This window comes from Emydura macquarii, unplaced genomic scaffold (genome assembly GCF_026122565.2).
Source record: "Emydura macquarii macquarii isolate MOO-44397 ecotype Brisbane River unplaced genomic scaffold, CSIRO-AGI_Emac_v2 contig_1876, whole genome shotgun sequence".
Lineage (NCBI taxonomy): Eukaryota > Metazoa > Chordata > Testudines > Chelidae > Emydura > Emydura macquarii.
The window spans coordinates 15776132-15796468 of record NW_027132013.1 but is presented as its reverse complement, the minus strand read 5'-3'; the positions used below and the strand labels follow the sequence as shown (position 1 = coordinate 15796468).

The following is a 20337-nucleotide window of genomic DNA, read 5'->3' as shown; positions in this document are numbered from 1 at the left end:
ATTATTAACACTTCTAAAAAAAAGAGTTCAAGTACTATGGGCTTCCGTTTCCAGAGCACTATTTATCTAGAGAACAGATCTGGATCAGGCTGTAGATATACAAGCTTCCTGTACCCTGTCCGCCAGTATGCCTAAACAATATATAGAAGGGGCCTCCTTAGGGACTGAAAAGGCTGCATATAGACGGATTAATAGGAAATGGATTGTGACCAGGTGTACATTTCACACAGGCCACCAGTGTGGTAATTACTAATATCAAATGTAGTTCCTTCAGTAACATGTTCAGTTTTCATAACAATTGCTGCAATGAAATGCAATACCTGGGTATGGAGGTTTAAAAGGCATATCTTGCCAGAGTTGATTACTTGCCGCACAGAGTCTATGCTGGTACCATACAGATTCTTCTCAAACTCGCCATGCTCAATAAATTTCCCTGCAGCTATGTCAGTCTCAAATGCCTGCCGTGAGATGAAATGGTAATCTCTGCCAGCTATTTCATTCTCTCGCCTACTCCGAGTGGTATCTGAAATTAACAACGAACAGAAGCTGAGAAAAATGGTGTACTTCTCAAATTCCAAGTGGTTCAGGAGTAAAATATCTTTTCAGGCTGAGCACTAGGCAAAATATCCAATTAGACAAGAGGGCAATTATTCTCTTTTCAAAAATAAATCTCTCTAAACAGATTAGTCTGTGTCAGTATCTGTGTGATACTGATCTTGCATTTTTCACCCAGAATAATCTGGAAACACTTTACTAACTAGAAAAGAAATCCCTTAACTATGCAGCCCCTTTGGATGGAAAGCTCCATCTGTTTAATAATGCAAAGCAAGAATACCATATTCAATGGAAACTTCAGGGGGAATTTAGGAAGGCACAGTATAATCCACCCAAATTTGAATTTAGCCAGGACATCCATCTTAAAATCACTTATTATTGTGAAATGTTCCATGGGATTTTTTGACTACTATAAGTGACCCCCAATTTTATGTCCCATCTGGCAAAAAGAAAAAGAGCACTTCCAGCAGCTGTCTAACACCATGGTGGGGCACAGTTTCCGTGCTGATTTATCAAAGCCACTTTCTGCCACATGAAGATTTTCTTTACTCATCCTCTAACCAAGAACTGATCTTACCCTGCTTAACTTGCAAGATTCAATAAGATGAAAGTGTATGGCGACCTGGCTGCAGATTGTAATTAGGATAGTGGTTATATCCTCTGTGATGGAACACATCCTTCTATTCACACCCCATAGACTATTATAATAATCTTAGTGCAAAGTATGCCTTGTAAGATATCATTTGAAAACTATTTGCTGGTCAGTACTGTCTTGATAAAACGTGTGTGGCAACAGTGTATGTGAAGTTTTAAGACTTCCTTTGATAATGTTATTAACACATGTTCTCAACTCCATAGCCCTGCCCAAACAGAAGTTGGCAAACTGGTCTGTCCTAAATGAAGGAATGTGTGCTTGCCTTAATTTGCATTTAAGCAGTAAAGAGAGTCATCAAGCAGGAGGTAAAACAAAGGAATTTCAAACCAATGGAAAAAACCAGCAGGGTTCCTTCCACATAGACTCTGTCTCCTACTTCTCAGCTGGAAATGTTTTTCAAGAGGGGGACTGGCACTATAAAAAGGAGGGACAACACCCCAAGGGACTCCTCTGTCTCCACACTTGAGAAGACAAAAGGAAACAGCTGTTGGACTGTGGGGAGGGGTCCTGACCTGAAAATATGGTCAGTAATCTGCTGGAGCATGTGGTGAGAAAGTTTGCTTTGCAACAGATAGTTTCTTAAGCAGATGCTAGTAAGTATTTTACCTTTATTTTTCTTGTAACCATTTTGACTTATATGCTTCAATACTTACACTCACTTAAAATCTCTCTTTGTACTTAGTAAACTTGTTTTATCTAATCCAATATGTTTAAATTGAAATGTCTGGGTAACTATTTAAGGTAGTAAAATGGCATATTATTCCCTTAAAGGAATAACGGATTTAATGTATTTGTACTGTCTAAGAGAGGGCTGGAGGAAAATCCATGCCTGGGGGTGTATTGGGTCATCCTGCAATATAACAACTGCTGCTGAGAGCCAGGGTGTAAGTGGCAGGTGGAAGTTACACACATATGCTCATGGTGGGGCTTGCATGCTCGAAGTCTGTTAGTGAGAGGCCGAGATGGGAGCTATTTTAGCAATGCATTAAGGCACCCAAGGGTTGCAGGGCAGGAGTGACAGCCTCCCACTAGTCTGAACTGTATCCCATATGTCACACTCTTCCCCTCAAACTTACGAGGAACTGCAGCTGCAAAGCGATCTGCTTCATTGTTCATTAGTCTCTGACGTATTTCATTCTGGCCACAGTTCTGTGGGCCAATCAGGACAACAGGCCTTTTCCTATTTGCTGGCTGGTGGTACAGTGACATTTCCTCATAGGTCAAAATCTCTTCATTGTCATAGTCTTCAGAGAGAAAAAAAAAACCTTGAAAAACATTCTTCAAAGCAAAGATGACAACCAGACCAAACATGACTGATGTTATTACTATATGAGAAAGACAAGGTGGGTGAGATACTCTCTTTTATTGGACCAACTTTTCACAGAACTCTTTGTCAGGCATAGAAAAGGTAACCAGAGTGTCACAGCTAAATACAAGGTGGACAGATTGTTAAACGTAAGGAGTTAAACATACTTCAGGAAACCACTTAAAATGAAACAAGAAACCCATGGATCATCACACTTACCTCCATGGATCCAATAACCACCCCAGACACACCAAAGAATCTTGTTATCCACAGCCAGGCACTCAAGATACTACATAATATGCTTAAGAGAACCTGCTTCAGTACAGGGGAGAAGGACGGGGGGGATGATCAACCACACACCTCTAGCTGCCACCTACCACTCTATATGGGAACCCATATGGGGTATCATTAAACAATTACAACCCATACTTAATGGGGACCACCTCCTAAAAGAAATCTTTCCTGAACCTCTCCTGGTCTTCAAACAACTCCCCCAACCTTTCCAAAGCTCATCATTAGAAAAAAAAAAGCTTCCCATAGACCAGGATACACCAACTCAAAGCAGTACCAGACCCTGCCAGACCAATAGATGGAAAACCTGCAGACATATTTCTATGGTTATGATGATTAATACCCCCCACAACACACCCTTCAAGATCTTTGGGTTCTACATATGCTGATCACAACATGCTGTGTACCTCATCAGTGCATCAAATGCCCCAGCAACAAATATGTGGGTGAAATCAGAATCCCTATCCTCTCAAACCTCACAAAGAAAAACGATGAAAAGACAAAAATGTCCTATGACCTGTAGGTGAAAACTTTTCTCAAAGCAATTATTCCATATCTAACCTATCAGCCCTCGTCCTCTAAGGAAACCTGCACAATCACTTCAGAAGACGAGCCTGGGAACTTGAATTCACAACTCTGCGAGATATTAAAAATCATGGACTAATATAGAAACTGGTTTTATGGCTCACTGCAACAATTTGTAACCTACTAAGCCTCTTCTGTTCTATGACTGCAGAGGTGTTAATTGCCCACTTCATTTTAAGTGGTCTCTGTAGCATTCCGAAGCTTCTCTTTTCTACCAACACAAGTTGGTCCAAAAAAAGATATTACCTCACCCACCTTCTCTCTCTCATATCCTAGGACCAACACGGATACAACGCTATTACAATATGGCAATATTAACTGCAATGTGAGCCTGCCACATAATGTAAGGAGCTTAGGGAAACCCATATCCCTTCCCTTCACTGCACACCTCTCACGCCGAGACCCTCAGATGGCTATATTAGCTTTTTGACTGAGAACTGGAGAGATCTTATTGCCTCTGTTTATTTCTCCAGGGTTGCTGCTATTCAGCAATGAAATACATTCCTCTTCTTTTTCCTGTCAGAAGAAAGTGCGCTGTCTCCAGAGTGCTGCCAGACCCTACTGGCACGGGATTGGGAAACAAATTTGCTGACATGTTAATAATTAGGTTTCTAGTAAAGCAACATTAATTTAGCAATTATTTCTTGTAATTTATATTTATAACCAAAATTCAAATTGTCAGACTTTGCCCTGCATCTAATTTGCATGTACCATAAATCCCCTTTTGTATATAGAACTCCACTGGAAGGAACTCTCCAGGGACACAATTTCAGTCTCTTATATTGAATAAACGTACAACATTGCCCAAGAAATAGCAGAAACAAGCTTTTCAGAGCGCACAATAATATATCGTCTTTATCATTGTTATAGCAAGGTTAAGAATATTCAGGCCATTTTCACTAGATGATAATTCTAAGGCAGATCACATTTTGAACACAACTGTGCTCATAATGCTACATACTCCTATAATTTTCTGTAGTTGCTTTGCAATGGCACATAGTTCACATCAGGGTTATTACTTACCATCATTTTTATTGGCATTATACAAAATCTTTTTCCGTTTCTTTTTATTCTTCTTTGCACACCAGAGTTTTCCTGGAAGTCAAAATAAAAATCATTAGAAGTGGAAATGCCTGTACATAAAAACAAAGCTTTTTTTCCTGGCTATGTACTTAAAGATGGTAGGATACATTTTGTCTTTCCAAATATTTTACATGCAGTTAAGTAAATTAAGAAATACTGTAAGTTTCTATAGTTTGATATTAGATTCATGTACCTCCTACAACATAAAACATTGGATACTACCAACAGCCTCCTGCATCACTCAGGGTATGTCTACACTGCTGAAGACTCGCTCAGTCGATCCCGGAAGTGCTCTCCGGTTGATGCGATTAATCCACCTCCCCAAAAGGAGTAAGGCTGTGTTGAACGGAGGGCGTTCCCGTTGATACAGCACAGTGAAGATGCTGCGGTATGGCAACGTAAGTAAGTCAACTGAAGATATGCAAGCTACGTACTGTAGCTTGCATATCTTCCGTTGACTGCCGGTGGCTTGTAGACCAGGCTTCAGACTCATAACCTGAGGTCATACAACTCTTCTTGCTCCCTTACCTCATACATCCAATAGAGTTCAAATCCTCCCACTTTTTCCTCCACATTTCCAAGAGCCATCCTTTTGGTTAGGTCCCTACTGCTAAAACTCTTACTTTCTGACTGCCTTGATATCTCTTATCTCCCTGCCCGTTCATACAAGAGAGTTGCTAAGAACCTCCTCTTTGTTGCTTTGACCAGACTTATCCACTCTTCTCTAGTTGAGGTGGTTTCAGATAGAGTATATAGATTTTTACAGGTTTTCTTCTAAACCACCTGTCTTTATTGTAGCAACTGAGGGGTAGTGGATGAAATTCGTCTGAGAGGGAGTGAGAGACTCATTTCCTGCAGCAATCCTGAATTATTGCAATGAGATTTGCATGTGCTACAAGAACACCATCTGAGTATAAACAAGCTCCTACACCAACTTCTTGCCGATACTAAGAATTGCAGAGAATTCTCCCATCTGTGCTATACCAACAGGTGGGAGAATTCCCTAAATTCTGTATGTAGACAAGGCTCCAGAGACACTGCGACAATCAGGAGATTGAGAGAATTTCAAGGAGAGAATGGAAGGTTTAAATCCCAAAAATGAGCAGTTGAACCAACTGACTGCATACTGTATTACTGTACTGTAAAAGCATATTGAGTAAGGATCTGAAAACCTTGCTCATTGACTATCATAAGCAGGAGAAGGAGGATACAGGTGGAGATGACCCAGGGTTGGGACACCAGCCAGACCTCAATTCCCTGCAGGAGGTGGCCACTCAGGCAGAGCTGACCAAATTACAGCTGCACAAAGACTGGGAGGAACATGACCACCAGGTACAGATGGCAGAGCTGAGAAGGCAGCCAATGAGGAGCTAGGGGAGCGAGCCCACCCTCGTCAAACGGAGGTGATGGAAGCAGAGGGGAGAGCACATAAGTGGCAAATGCAGGTACAGGAAATGCTGATCAGGGTACTAGAGCAGCATAAAGGCACTCCTCAGCCTGTGGGTAACACCCCCCCCATCAGTTTGGACAGACTGTATAGAACAGTGTTTCTCAATTGGTGTTCCGTGGAACACTGGGGTTCCACGGGAACACTATTAGGGTTCTGCAAGAAAGTGACATCGCGCCGCCGAGAGCAGCTGTTCTTTGCGCTGTTGAAAAAGGGAAGATGTCCCGGATTTTTCGGCGGAGGGTATCCAGTACGAGTGTAATTTCCCTGCGGAGCCTAAAGGGTTCCGCGGGGAAATTTAATTGAGAAACGCTGATCTAGTTGTTTGTATATAATTTGCTTATTTTTACATTTTTTTTGGCCCCATATGTAAAAATACTGTTAAGAGTTTGGGGGGTTCCGCAATTATTTATCGAGTTCAAAAGGGTTCCGTGGCCAAATTTAATTGAGAAACACTGGTATAGAAGAATATTTTAACAGTTTTTGAAAGAATATACCAAGCCAACGGCATCCCTAATGACAAATAAATGTCTATACCAGTCCTCAAAATGTTGGATAAAGTTTTCCCAAGTCTCTACTGGCATGGACCAGGGGAAGCCATGAACTATGATAAATAAGGAAGCTGTGTTGCTAAAGTTTCACATTACACCAGAATCATACCATTTAAAGTTTAGAAACCTAAAGAAGCATGACAGTACCAGTCATGAGGAATTTATGCATAAAATGTGTGATTATATGAGGAAATGGGTAAAGGGGCAGAAGGGGATTATGGGAAATTGATTTATTTGCTCAAGAATACTTCGTTAAAGCTTGCTCAGATTCAGAGCTGCCATATGAGAGAAGTCTCCTGAAACAGTACACGTGGTTGCTCAAGCTGCTGATTTGCATGTGCATGCCAGAATGGTTATTGAGAGAAAGCCCCAAAGAGAAAGGCAGAGGTCCAGTTCCAGATTTGTTCTCAGGAGGATGGAGGTAAGGCCAAATGTACCCCAAACAGGTACCCTGCAAGTAGCCCCAATTACAAACCCCTGACAGAGGATGAGGGCCCAAGAAAATGTTTTGTGTCTGACTAAGCATATAAAGAGGTACTGCCCAAATTCAAGCCCCATCCTGCCCAAGTTAATACAGAGGTCCCTGACAGAGTATTAGTAAACTCTGTAAGTTAGTAAACTACCCATCCAGGTAGACAAGATGTTCATCAAACATGCCAGATTTTGCTGGCGAAAAGGGAGATGGGTCAAAGAATCTGACATGCTCCCAGGGGAAAATGTAAAACTCTTGATTTCGGGAACTTCTGAAATCAGAGCACCTATAGCCCACATACAGCAGGAGTGGGAGGGGAAGAAATATAATTTAAAAGTGGAAATTTGGGATGGTATTTCAGTGGACATTTTGGTTGGAAGTGATATCATCTGTTTCTAAAAATTTTAATGTGGTAACTAGCAGTGGGAAAGTGTGCACCCCCGAAGCCCCTTTGCCTAACTCAGGTGAGAAACAGAGACAGCGCACAGGGAAGGACATTGTGCCTACTCTACAAGGTGGGATACATTCCAGGGAGTGGATGTCAGCTCCTCTCACTGAAGTAGCCTCCAAATCAGCTAGAGGCAAGTATCCTTTGTTAAAGATCAGGATACAGATCCTTCCCTAAAGAGCATTAGGGAAGTAGTTCATAGCAATGCTTCTATAGAGGATAAAGGGGAGGGTTTTTTTTTTTGTTTTTTTTTAAATAATGAAAAAGGGTAGAATATATAGGAAAGCTACAGTAGGAACAAGAAGGGCCCCAGGAAATCCCACAAACAGCTCCTGGTGCCCAATAAGCACAGGGCAGAATTTCTATGTTTAGCCCATGACTGTCCATTTGCTGGATGTCTAGGAGTAGAGAGGACATTTGAAAGGCTTCAGGAAATTGTTTATTGGCCTGGTATAAACCTAGCAGTAAGGGAATACTATAAGTCCTGTGACTTGCTGAAAAGTGGAAAAAGACTACAGGTCTCTGCAAAGCCACACTGCAACCATTACCTATAAATGGAGAAGCAGTCCATAGGATTGCCATGAACATTATTGGTCCATTCCCTAAGCTGTCCAAAAATGGGAAAAATATATATATTGATGGTAGCTGACTTTGCTACCCCAGATACCTAGTGACAGTGTCCCTACCTAATATAAAAGAAGAAACAGTGGCATCTGTGCTCCTTTTCACAGTTAATAGGGTGGGTTTTCCAAAAGAAATGCTGCCAGATCATGCGTCAAATTTCACGTCCCATATAGTCTCTCAACCATCAAAAGGTGTGGGCTAGAACTATTGAAGTCTACCCCATATCACTCAAACAATTGGGTTAGTTGAAATATTTAATGGGATGCTCAAATTCATGCTAGCAGTGTATGCACCCCAAAAGGCAAGGGGACTGGGACGTGCTACTGCATTACCTATTGTTTGCTTACAGAGAAATACCTCAAGAATCGAAAGGGTTTGCCTCTTCAATCTCCTATACAGAAGGAAGGTCACAGGGCCCAGTAGATCTGATCAGATTTGTGGGAAGGGAACATTGACTGAATTGGTATCTAAGCTCAGGGCAAAGTTAAAATCCATTATGGAAGTGGTACAGCACAATCCTGAAAGAAGCCACACTACAAAAATCATAGTATCACAAAAAAGCATGCATGTAAAAATCATGTGAAACAGCCTTTGATACCAAAACATCACAGACACCACTTGAATTAACATTGGTACAGTAGTTGCAGAATTTTTGCTTAGAGGATATACCCAACCTGACTTCTCTGGCTCCTTGTCTTCTTCTATGGTTTGCTTCATTGCTTCTCTTTGCTGTTGAAAACTCTTTCCTTAATGTACAAAAAAGGTACATAAAAGCAGTTAGTATTGGGAAACAGTTCCTATTTCCTTTTACAAGAGACGCTAGTTTTCTTTAACTACTTTCTCAGAATTACACAAAAACAAAATCATCATCATACCTCTCAATCTGCCAAAGCTCAAGTGGTACACACTGTGTGACAAAGATCAAAAATGAGGATCAATGTGTCATACAGGAAACAAATTTTATGGCAGTGTTTTTCAACCTTTTTTCATTTGCAAATTTCAAATGGAGCTGCAGACCCCTTTGGATAACTAAGACATTATCTGCAGATACCCAGGGGTATGCAGACCACAGGTTGAAAATCACTGTTCTATGGAATTTATTCTTTTAGGATAACAACTTTCTATAATCCCAGTTTCATGACTACTGTTAATGTAAATAATTTTAAACAATGAAAGTAAGGAGACAGTGAATTTGTATTAAACATAGTTTTATGCTCAAATATACCAGTATTGTCACATACCTAGCAACATCAGTAAGTCCACTTGTACATACACAACCACTTTCCCTAAGTATGTAATATAGGGAACAATCCTATATTGTCAAGAAGGGAATGGATGAACCAATAAGACTTTTTGATTTTTAGCTTCTATGATTCTTAGATGGAAGGATTCAGTCTTTGAGAAATATCATGCAAACACTTATAAAAGGAGAAAGTTATTTAGAAATCTGTGTAGTTCACTGTAGTGTCCCAACATACATCTCTCAAGAAAGTGGAGTGTAGCCTTGGTATCACTCTGAACAATTCTGTTTTGAAGAGTGATTATAAAAAAGGGGCATTGTTCCTTAATGATTTCCATATTAAATGAGCTCAGTTTGCAAGTAAAAAATGTGGGTGTTTTGTTTGTTTTTTATCCCCTCCAAATAAATTCCAGTCCTGCAAAATCAGCCTGGATTCAAAGAGTCAAACTGAGTTCCTTTTCGTCTAATGCAAACACCACAAAGTAATGAAGTCACACTTGTGAAACACCCATGTCTTCAAATTATCTCTTGTTCATCTTATTGCTTCCAATGGATTTGCATTGCACGGGTCTAACAGATCTTAACTCTCCACGATGGAAGGTAAGCACTGGTTCCAATTACTGAAAATCCAATTAATTTGAAGCTTCAGCAGTTTGAGAGAATTTCTCTATCTACTGCTCTCTATTTAATGAGCCTAAATTTGCTCTCTCAGTTGGAGTCAGAGTAAACTGGGGTTAAAGTGCACTGTTGCTGCAGCAGACAGCAGAGGAAATTTGAACTCAAAGAAAAATGGAAAAAAGCAAAAGCTGCACTGGTGGAATGATCAGGTCTAATCTGTGATTAGCAGCCATACCAATGGATGCTCATCTATGAGAAAATTAACACATGCTTGCTAAGAAATAGGCAACTATTTTTTAACATAAAAATTAATTTCTATATCACAAAATCACAGTGGTTGTCTATGTTCAAAAGAGGTTCAAGCAACAGATGGAAATTTAACCAGCTGATTTCCAGTATATAAAAGTCTCTTTCAAGACATTCCACTTGATGTAGTGTATTCCAAACAATAGCACCTCAAAACTTCTGTACATCTGTTTTTGGTTATACTGCACTGTACCTGGTATAAGGCCTGCCAAAGGCTGATTGTCTTCATCTCCATCTCGGTAGGCCTGCCACCAGTTTGGATCTTCTTGGCTGATCACGTGGAGTATATCTCCCTTTTGAAAAGAAAGACCTAACTCTCGGCAAGGTACATAAGGATCATCGGAAGGATCATAGTCAAAATGTGCTTTCACGTGTATCTAGGAAACAAGAGATATAAAAATAAAAGGGAAAAAAATAGTTGGTAATTTCAAGGTTTCATGTCCCCTAAAACATTCTCCCTCTTTGATTGCAAGAAAAAAGGAAAAAACCTGTGACAAGGTGCAATTTCAATATTTGAGTCAGTATCTTGCAAGGAAATATGGACGGGAGGACTCACATATGTATAATGGTGGGGAAAATATAGCTGTATCAATTTGGGGAAAGGTTAGAGACTGAAGATGAAAGCATGCAAATCCTTTCATACAAAAGACTATGAACTTGAAACATTGAGGTGAAATAGGTTCAGTCCATTCAATCAAGTGAATGAAAGATCTGGGGGGTTTTGGTGGCACCTTTAAATGCAAATTTCTAGCTTTGCTATTCAATTTTGGCTAAAAGGGAAGACTACTTATCTCTAGTTCTGCTTCCCTGAAGACATCATTACACTAGACTGACTCTTGTGTTAGCACTCCTTATCACAAAGCCTATACAACTCCCTCAGCTCAGATTACTTCCTTTGACCAGACAGTGATTTAATTCTTTGAGATCCCAGAAGGGTGAGGGTCCCCCTGGCTTTTTTGCTCATCAGGAAGTACTTGTATTAAAACCCATTCCCTCTTTCACAAAGTGGCACAAATTGATGACTGTCTTGCCAAATTAATTAGATTTCCTGAAGCATTTTTCCTGATACCAAGAAGACAGAGATCATTCTTGGACAGAGACAATCTGGAAGTATTTCTGAAAGCCTGATTTACTTGCTTCATTGAACTTCGCTTGTACCATGTTTTCGAGGTGACCAGGGATCATTGGGTGTAAATATCTTTTAAGTTTGCTCCTAACAGGGAGATCCTGGCATGATACTGAAAGTAGCACGTAGGATATACATTCTGGAACAGTTCAACAACTCTTCAGCTTTTGCTGCTTTTAGGAACTGGGTTTAGAACCAGTCATCTTCTGGAGCTGATGACATTGACCATCCTGGAGCTGGGATCCTTTAAAATCAGTAGTATATGGCTTATGAAGAGAAACTTTTGCTTTGCATCTTTTTAATGAAGGCCATGAGGGACATGACACAGGCCCAAGACACTATTTTTGCTTTCTGTAGAGTGGCTTGCACCTGCTCCCCAAACATATTCTCTTTGATATATAGCAGGTCCCTGAGTTTCTTGCGGTGGAAGCTAGACATCTGCAGCCAAGCTGAAGGAATCGCTTAAAGCATCAGCCTTGGCAACCATAAAAGGCTGCCCACACCTGATATAAGGCAAAGTCTACAACCTCATGGATAATTTTTCCGAGTTCCTGGTAATTCTCTTTGGAGGAAAATCAACCAGGGCGGAGGCCTTCTACAGCTGCCACAGCCATACAGGTCTGGTCGAGCCAGGTGCATCAGTCACAGAAGGAATATATGATAAGGTGAAGAAGGCTAAAGCATTAGAAGGTAAAAGCTCCAAGGAAAAGGACTAGTAAAACACAGGATACCAAGGGTGACAAAGAACTGAAATTAAGTGTGCCAGAAAGGTGTGCCAAGAATAAATGCACCAAAGCACTAACATTACAGCAACTGAAGATCAAGACCTCCAAAGCAGACAGCCTCAAGTACTGGAAAATGTACTGCAGCACAGAGAGAGGTGTCTTAGAACACAAAACCCAGATGTCAGCCACATTAATAAGGAATTTAGCTAAAAAGTACAAAATATATGCCTGATCTTACAATATCCATGTAAGACTAATCACAGCAGAGAGCTACTTCTCCAGGTGTGGTCAAGAAGGAACTGGCTTAGGCATACGATGTGGTTAGTGCATGATACTGCTGCTCCACTGTAGGACCAAAAATTACTGTGCTAAGGCAATTCTGGCAGCTTTGTGCTAAGGAGCACAGAACTTCGGAGAAGCTCAGATCCTGCCCACTGACAAGACAAAGCTCCCCACCAAAGCACTTGAAGGGAATGGTACAAGAGGCACAAATTTTTGTCTTCTCCACCATGCAGCATTCCATATAGGTAACAAGGGGCTACAATATCTTTGGGAAGGAAGGAATTTATTCCCTTTGCCAAAAAGTGGTAGTTCTGGAGTATAGTTTGAGAATTTGTAGCCAAATTAGTTCTTTGAAGAGGAAAAAAAAGTCTTTAAAAAAAAAATCTCTGAAAACCAGGACTCCTGGAATCCTGCTGTGAAGGCAAAATTAAACTAGAGGGTTCTTCAGAGGAGGGACATAACCTTCCTGCCAGTGACTGATTGGTCTGACAGTGTCTCCAAGCTGCAAACAGTCTGAAAGTTCACTGTGATAGATTATGGACTTTAATATGATGAAAATCATGCCTTTAACCAACTATGGGAGTTTACCAAAGTAATATTAGTTACATTTACATTGGAAAACAAAAATCTCACTTCACTCTGCAGCATCCATCTTCCATTATACAAATGTTTTTCACCATATAAAAATTTAAATGGGAATTATAGTCACAGAATACACTCCGTAGTTCCATACATGCTGAAAAGGTTAATGTGGAGAAATAAGAACACACACACATTTTACAGAATGTGAAAATGCAATTGCCTATTTTTATGAAGGTAAAAAAATCTTTAGAGGCAGAAATTGAATGTGCAGTGGAACCTGCTTATAGTCCAATAATTTTTTTTGTGAAGAGAGAGTTTCATCAGTAGCAGAGCTTTATTACTGTCTGAATTACAGTTTTCAACAGAATGGTGGCTATGTGTGTAAGCCAGGTCTGGGTGTCTCAGTGACACTCTCCCTGCTCAGCAGCTGAAAGGGGGGCACTTTATTTGCATGGGCTTTGTATCTGCATGAGTACAATTAAGTATTTAGCATAACTTACCTAGGTGTTGAGCATAATGGGAAATGGTGAGCAGGGCTGGTTTTGGGCTACAAACCACTTTTGTGTTAACTGCTGGGGTAATGAAATGTGTCCTTCAATTGTATGAACAGATGTCATCAAAACCATGCTTAGTCTGTTATGATAGAATCTGCACCCTAAACTAAACAGAGCTCCACAAGGGTGACAGACAGATGTTTCAGCCTGGAAACGGGGGGAGGGAGGGAGAGGAAGAGGAGAGGTGGAGCAGTCTCCTATTGGGATCACACTGGCCCTGGTAAAGGGCTGCCTCCAGGCATGGAGTGATTCTCTCTCCCCATTGTTAAAAGATAGAATTAATGACTCATCTTGGAGTCTTTTGTTTCTTGAAAGCAGGGACATTTGCCTGTATGTCAGCAGAAGGTTGACCCATGAGCTGCAATCCCTAAGAGCTGAAATCACTAAGAACTGAACCAGTAGAGGATCTGGGAAACCTTGCCTGACAACTAACAGAGCTGAGTGAGCACCAGGCAACTCTGGTGAGAGGCTGGCACAGTCAGTGCCAGGCTGATGCGGTCAGCGGAGAGGCCGGCACAGTCGGTGCCGGTGTGGTCGGTGGAGAGGCTGGCACAGTCGGTGCCAGCCGGGTCAGCGATTGGCAGAGGGGTCGGCACAGTCGGTGCCAGCCCGGTGCAGTCAGTGGGAGCCAGGTGTGGTCGGAGCCAGTGGTCGGTGGGAAACAGGCGTGGTTGCTGCCAGCGGTCGGGGACTCAGCAAGGCCCGAAGGCGGTAGGAGACAGCAGCAGAGGGGGCCTGGTCAAGCCCGTGTCGGACAGGAGCGGCAGAGAGGGCCTGGTCAAGCCCGTGTCGGACAGGAGCGGCAGAGAGGGTGGAGCCACCCCCAAGAGGTGGACATTGCAACCACACCGGTCAGTACAGGGGGAAGAAGGAAGGGAGAGGCGAAGGACACGCCCCGTACTCTGGGAGGGGTTTGGTTCATTGAGTTCATGAACTCTGTTTGCACTGTTCCCCAAACCAGTGCTGTGTTACCTCTCTTTTGCTATTAAAAGGTTTCTTTCTACACTCAGACTCTGTGCTTGCGAGAGGGGAAGTATTGCCTTTTGGGGGCGCCCAGGTAATAGTGTGTAATTTCCCAGGTGACTGGGTGGGGGCTCGAGCCAGTTTGGTGTTGTATCATTGAGAGGGACCCCTAGATATAGAACCCGGCCCTTGCTGCTGCTGACGCGGTCTGGCAGAAGGGTTACATATGTAAGAACAGATTAACAAAATTATAAAGCCAGAAGGGACCACTGCGATCATCTGGTCTCCTGCATACCACAGGCCATAAGACTTCTGTGAATTAATTCCTTTTTGAACTAATGTTTACCTTTTAGAAAAATGTCCAAACTTGATTTAAAAATTGCCAGTGAAGAAGAATCCACCACAACCATTGGTAAATTGCTCCAATGATTGATTACCTTCTGTCGAATTTTTTTACCTCATCTCCAGTCTGAATTTCAACTTTTAGCCATTGGATTTTTCTGTACTTTTTTCTGCTAAACTGAAGAGCCCATCATTATAAAAATTTTGTTCCCCTTGCTGGTACTTATGAACAATGATCAAGTAACCCCTTAACCTTCTCTTTGTAAAGCTAAATAGATTGAGCTCACTGAATCTCTCACTTTACGTTTATACCATGTTTTCCAATCCATTAGTATTCTTGTGGCTCTTCTCTGAATCCTCTCCAGTTTATCAACATCCTCCTTGAATTGTGGACAAGTAGTGGTCACATCAGTGCCAAATTTACAGATTACTAATCATTTATGATTTCACAAGTGCTCTCTGGTTTTTTAAAGAAAAAAACACTTTTTATTTCTGCTTGGCCCCCAGAAAGATGTTTTTTTAATATGTTGGAAATTTAAACTGGATTAAGGAGATAATTATAGGTCTCAGGTTACCTTTACTGACCTTCAATGACAGCTGAAAATCTACAGGCATATAAAGAGCAATGAATGCAACTAACTATATTAATTGGTCGGCATCAGATGACTAAAATTCCTTGTATCTAGATGTATGTTTCATTATAAAGGTAGTACAAATACAAAGGAATGCATTAAAAAGATAACAGAGATTTCATTTTCACTGAATTAGATAAGGTTTCACTGTAAGTGAAACTTGCTTATTCATTCTCCCATCAGATTATTGGAATTTAAAGAATTTCATCATCTTTAAATATTGTTGCACAATGCTTTACATAAATTGCTATAGTCCAAGTTAAAATATAACTCAAGAAAACATTAGCTAAAGACAGACATTTTACAAAGATCTTCAATGTACTGATTTCTTTTCCAGACAAAGTTTACAAGTTCAGGCACAATCTCTGCTTTTTAATTCCACCCGCTGTCTGAAATGGACAAATGGATATTCTCAAAAGAAAAAAGATAAAAGTTCAGAAAATGTCAGTAGCACAAGCAGCTCTAGATTTAGCATTTCTTAATTGCCTATGTTTGGTGACTGATAGTAAGCAATGCTACACAGGGTAAGTCTACACTTACGGCAGCATGTAGAATACAGACACTGCATGCCCAGCTAGCACAGGTATAAACAGCAGTGTAAACAGTGAGGCACTGCTTAGGCAAGTGGAGTACAGACATGCCAGAACTCTAGGGTATATATCCTGCAAAGTTCTCTACATGCCCAAGCAATGCCTCCCATGTCTACCCTATTTATAGCTAAGCAGGGTCCTGCTGCCTCCCTGCTTTCACTGCAGTGTGTAGCTATATGTACTCTACACGTTGCTGCAAGCTTAGACAAGGCCATAAACTGAGCACAAAATGATCACATTTTGGTGGAATTCCTTAGGACTGTCACCTGTAATCATTTTCAGTAGTGTTACTCAAAGCCAATATCAATCTTCAAGGTCTAAATCAATCTTCTTAAGTATCTTCTGTTCTACCCTGTAAAATGACCCATAAAAGACCTCTGTAAGCTTTAGTTAAAAAATGGTTTTAAGATTAAAATTTTTTTTTACTTACAATTGTCTCCTTGGCAGGAGGTGGCTTGCTCTGTTGACTGGGTATCAGCACAAATGTCAGAGTGCCATGCATGTCAGCCTGCAACAAAAAACAGACTCCAGTAATCTACAGCATAAATACCTGACTATTTAAATTAGGAATTACAATAAATAACATGGTTTTCAAGGTGCCATACAAACTCAAAGAAAATTCAGTCCCTAAAATCAAATGCATCATTATATCTTTATATGGGTAAAGATTTATAATAATCCCAATATAGATATATTCCTACAGGAAAGCGACACACTGGGAAAGACTAAAGAGCTTGATGCTGATCTCCAGACGATGGAAGCTACAAAGCTTGGTTGTGCTTTTCTCGATACAAAACGCTAATGAGCAAAGATGGGGAATTAGAGGACTATAAGAATTACAATTCTGCCACTCTGTTCTGAGTTGTTAGTAAGGCAGTCAATGCTGGAAAAGAAATATAAGAGCTAAAATAAAGATGAAAATCTTTATGGTGAACTCAACATTTCTTTTAGTTATAAAACAGTGTTTCTAATTGTAAGTGTTAACAGAATGCCTGCTTACATTGAAATATTACAAAAACATACAAACAAATTTACAGTATTTTCCTCACGTGTCCAGACAAAACCAGCATGCATAGAAATTATATCACTAACAGCTAAAATATTGAATTGTTAAACAGGTTTTGTGCTCAGTCCTATAAAGAAAGTATAGCAAAGTCACTGCCCTAAAGAGCTTACATACTTACACTCTCACTCCTATAAAGACAAAGACACACACACAGACAATATAGTTCCATTGATTTTGACAAGTAACACAGTGCTTAAAATAAAGTATGTGTATAAGTCATTGTACAATTGGTTTCTTAGAACCTGATTTACACTGCATAGCAAGTACTATGTTTGCATGATCTAGCCTTAAGAAAGTAATGCATGGAGTGAGTGTGTGCAGTTCATTTACACAGAAAGAGGTCAGCTGATCTCTCCACGGAACTGAGTCAGGAATTCTATCTTGAATGACACTGATTTGTTGTATGGCTTTTTGTAAAATGAGAACAACAAATTTATCTTCTGTAAGTGTTGCATGGATTAGCTGTTGAATGACTGCAAAGAATTTTAAAGTTGAAAAAACCACCAGAAAATTATTGTACATACAAAAAAACGGTGTTAAAAACACATCAAGGTTGCAAAGACAAGCACTCAAAAGTTAAGAAACGCTAGCATTAATGTTGCCCGTTTAACCCTAACTCCTTGACCTCCTTATGTGTATACATTACGATATAGTCTTTAGTTACACAATACTACATTCAATCTTCCATTATATGATTCTACCTGGTAGGAGCTATGTGAGGATGGAGTAAGTTCTTCACCGAAAATCTTCTGAACACAATGCTGCCAAAGTTTAATAAACCTCTTTTAAGCATGTACAAACTGTGATTTTTCAGAGGCTTATGACTTGGCTGAATTTGGATGGAATTTACGGGGAGAGCAAATAACGTCCCTGATGATAGAGTGCACCCCATCCCCAACAAATTTCAAGTCCTTGCTATGAAAGTATAGAGCTTTGAGAGCTTCTCTCTCAAATTGCTGTAAGACTTTTTTTTTTTTTAAACTTCGACAAAATATACTATTTCCTAACTTCTTTCTCAAATCGCTGTATAGTTTTAGCTGAAACTTTCAAAAAAAGATTCAGGCAGAGGCAAACAAGATTCAGGCTGAAAGTTACAGTATAAACAGTTAAAGTTTGGCAAAGTTATAAGCAACTTATAACAGGGACATACAGTGGAAGCTGTTAGGCAATCAACATGTCTTCCCCAGACCAATATTAATGATGGTGCTTTGAATGGAAAATAGATATGTCAAGGGAGTTTGTTCGCGCGCCCGCACGCGGGGGCGGGGAGGGAGGGGAGAGAGACGAGACGGAGCAGAAAGTTATCAAATACAAAATCAAGTAGCCAGGTGTTTGTAGGGGGATATAAAAACAGTCATACAAAAGTGGGATGGGTGTGAAACATGCAGGAGGAAGAAAGCAGCTGGACCAAGGTCATAGGAGGCAAGATCAGGAAAGAAGTGTCCATATTTCAGGAATCCAAGCCATGTCCTGCAGTAGATGCATTTGATAGTTCTAAATCCTGCTCAAAGGATGCTGAGGAAACGGAGGCAAAGAACTGCATCTAGGATTTTTTATTTTGTGTTACATGCTGCACCTATTCACAGGACCCCTAAAAGAGCTAAACACTAACCTAGAACGCTCAAATCTTTGATGGGATTCTGGGAGAGGGTGTGTTTAAGTTGCAGGAGAACTAGATGTGCCAGTACTGGTTCAGGGAAATAGGCAGCTGGTCAATGGATTCCAGCTGTCAAGAGGGGGTACCAGACAGAGGGCCTGTGCTCCAAAAGTGTGTCTAAGGACTCCAAATACTTGGGCATGGCTGGGCTCCATTCAGGCTGCAGAGGCCTAAACCAGGGCCCATGTGCTTTTGAGTCACTTCACAGCAGTCTAGCGAGTGAGTGAGAGGGGCACAATTGATCAGGCGAGTTCTGTGCCAGTATGCAAATAACTTCTAAGTGCACTTTTAATTTATCCCAAGTTGCTAATGCAATTTTCCTCCAGTTTCAAAAATAATTTCCATTGCCCTACTAAGAAAAGTGATACTGAACATTTTGAACACCTTGAATCAAGTAAGGGGACACTCAGGTTCAAAAATCACACTTCCATCTAACTGATCTATTGAATTCTCACATTGTTACAAGGCACTCCTAAGACTACTGTAACAAAGAAATTAGAAACATCATTGCTGACAAAAATTGGAACAAAATGGTCCTTGAAGATAGACGGACATACAAAAGACTGGCCTTAGATCTGGTGTGGAATGCTATCACACCCCTTCAAATTTACTGTCTGGAGGCAGAACCATTTGAGGATGAGGTGGACAAGGCTGAAGAGAAAGACCACAGACTCCTCTGATGTAGGTAAGACTGGTTAACGGAGTGCTTGGAATTCTGAGAATAGGAGCCCCAAGAAAACAATCACTGAGATGTGAAGAATTTGAAGGACTACTTTCTTCAGACAACTATTTTCGTACCTCTTAAAACTTCTCCAGCTCTAACAATGTTATCTTAAACAAATACATTTCTTAATTAAAGTTAATAACTAATTAAAACTATAAATATGATGTTGGGATCCAACATGCCTTTTTTTTTTTTTTTTTTTTTTGGGGGGAGAAGAGGCAACTTTAGAAGATCAAACAGCAAATATTTCTTGGGGGGGGGGGGGGGGATGACCCACTTACCAGCAAGTCAAAAACTTCATTAACATCTTTTCCACGAATCTCAATGCCATTAATCTCCAGAACTTCATCCCCTTCGTGTAATAACCCACTCTTCTCTGCAGCACCCCCTTTCACTATTCGACTAATGATGACAGAGTCTATTTCATTGCGTACTGTAGCACCCTATATAATTGCAAATAGTTAATCTTAACTTTAAACATATCTGAAATGCATGGATATCTACTACATATATTTCAAGCCAGTAGATAAAAATTCAAATATTACACATGAAAACCAAACTGACGAACACCTCTAAAATTTTGACTTAAAAATAGATTTTCAGTTCTTAAAGCAGAAAGAGGAACTTCTGCTCAGCAGTCAGTTATTAAATTTGAGTTGTATATTTCTGACAAACATGAATTTTTATAACTATTTTTTCCAAAGAACATTTAGGTTTATGTAGATGAAAAACAGAAGACGACAGAGGTAAAAATGCAGAGTGGTTGGCACAGCAAGGATTAAAACTCAGTTTCAGCAAATCTTTAGATACTGCTTTCCTTTAAGAAACCCTCCCTTCGACTTTTTAAACAGATGTACTACAGACTTTACTCTAAAAAGCAGTAACGTAGGTCTCAGTATTAGAATAAATTAAC

General features: G+C 40.4%; 1 protein-coding gene across 2 annotated transcripts in view; it reads right to left on the bottom strand.

Annotated features, from left to right (window-relative positions):
- PALS1 (protein associated with LIN7 1, MAGUK p55 family member) overlaps positions 1-20337 on the bottom strand; it is a 121599-nt gene that overhangs the window by 12710 nt on the left and 88552 nt on the right. For both annotated transcript variants that reach the window (XM_067557760.1, XM_067557761.1), the window contains 7 exons: positions 19706-19867; positions 16408-16485; positions 10375-10558; positions 8692-8763; positions 4416-4487; positions 2287-2454; positions 321-523 (listed from right to left, as the gene is read on the bottom strand). In XM_067557760.1, coding sequence (XP_067413861.1) covers positions 321-523; positions 2287-2454; positions 4416-4487; positions 8692-8763; positions 10375-10558; positions 16408-16485; positions 19706-19867 — 939 coding nt within the window. The remainder of the gene's footprint in view (positions 1-320; positions 524-2286; positions 2455-4415; positions 4488-8691; positions 8764-10374; positions 10559-16407; positions 16486-19705; positions 19868-20337) is intronic.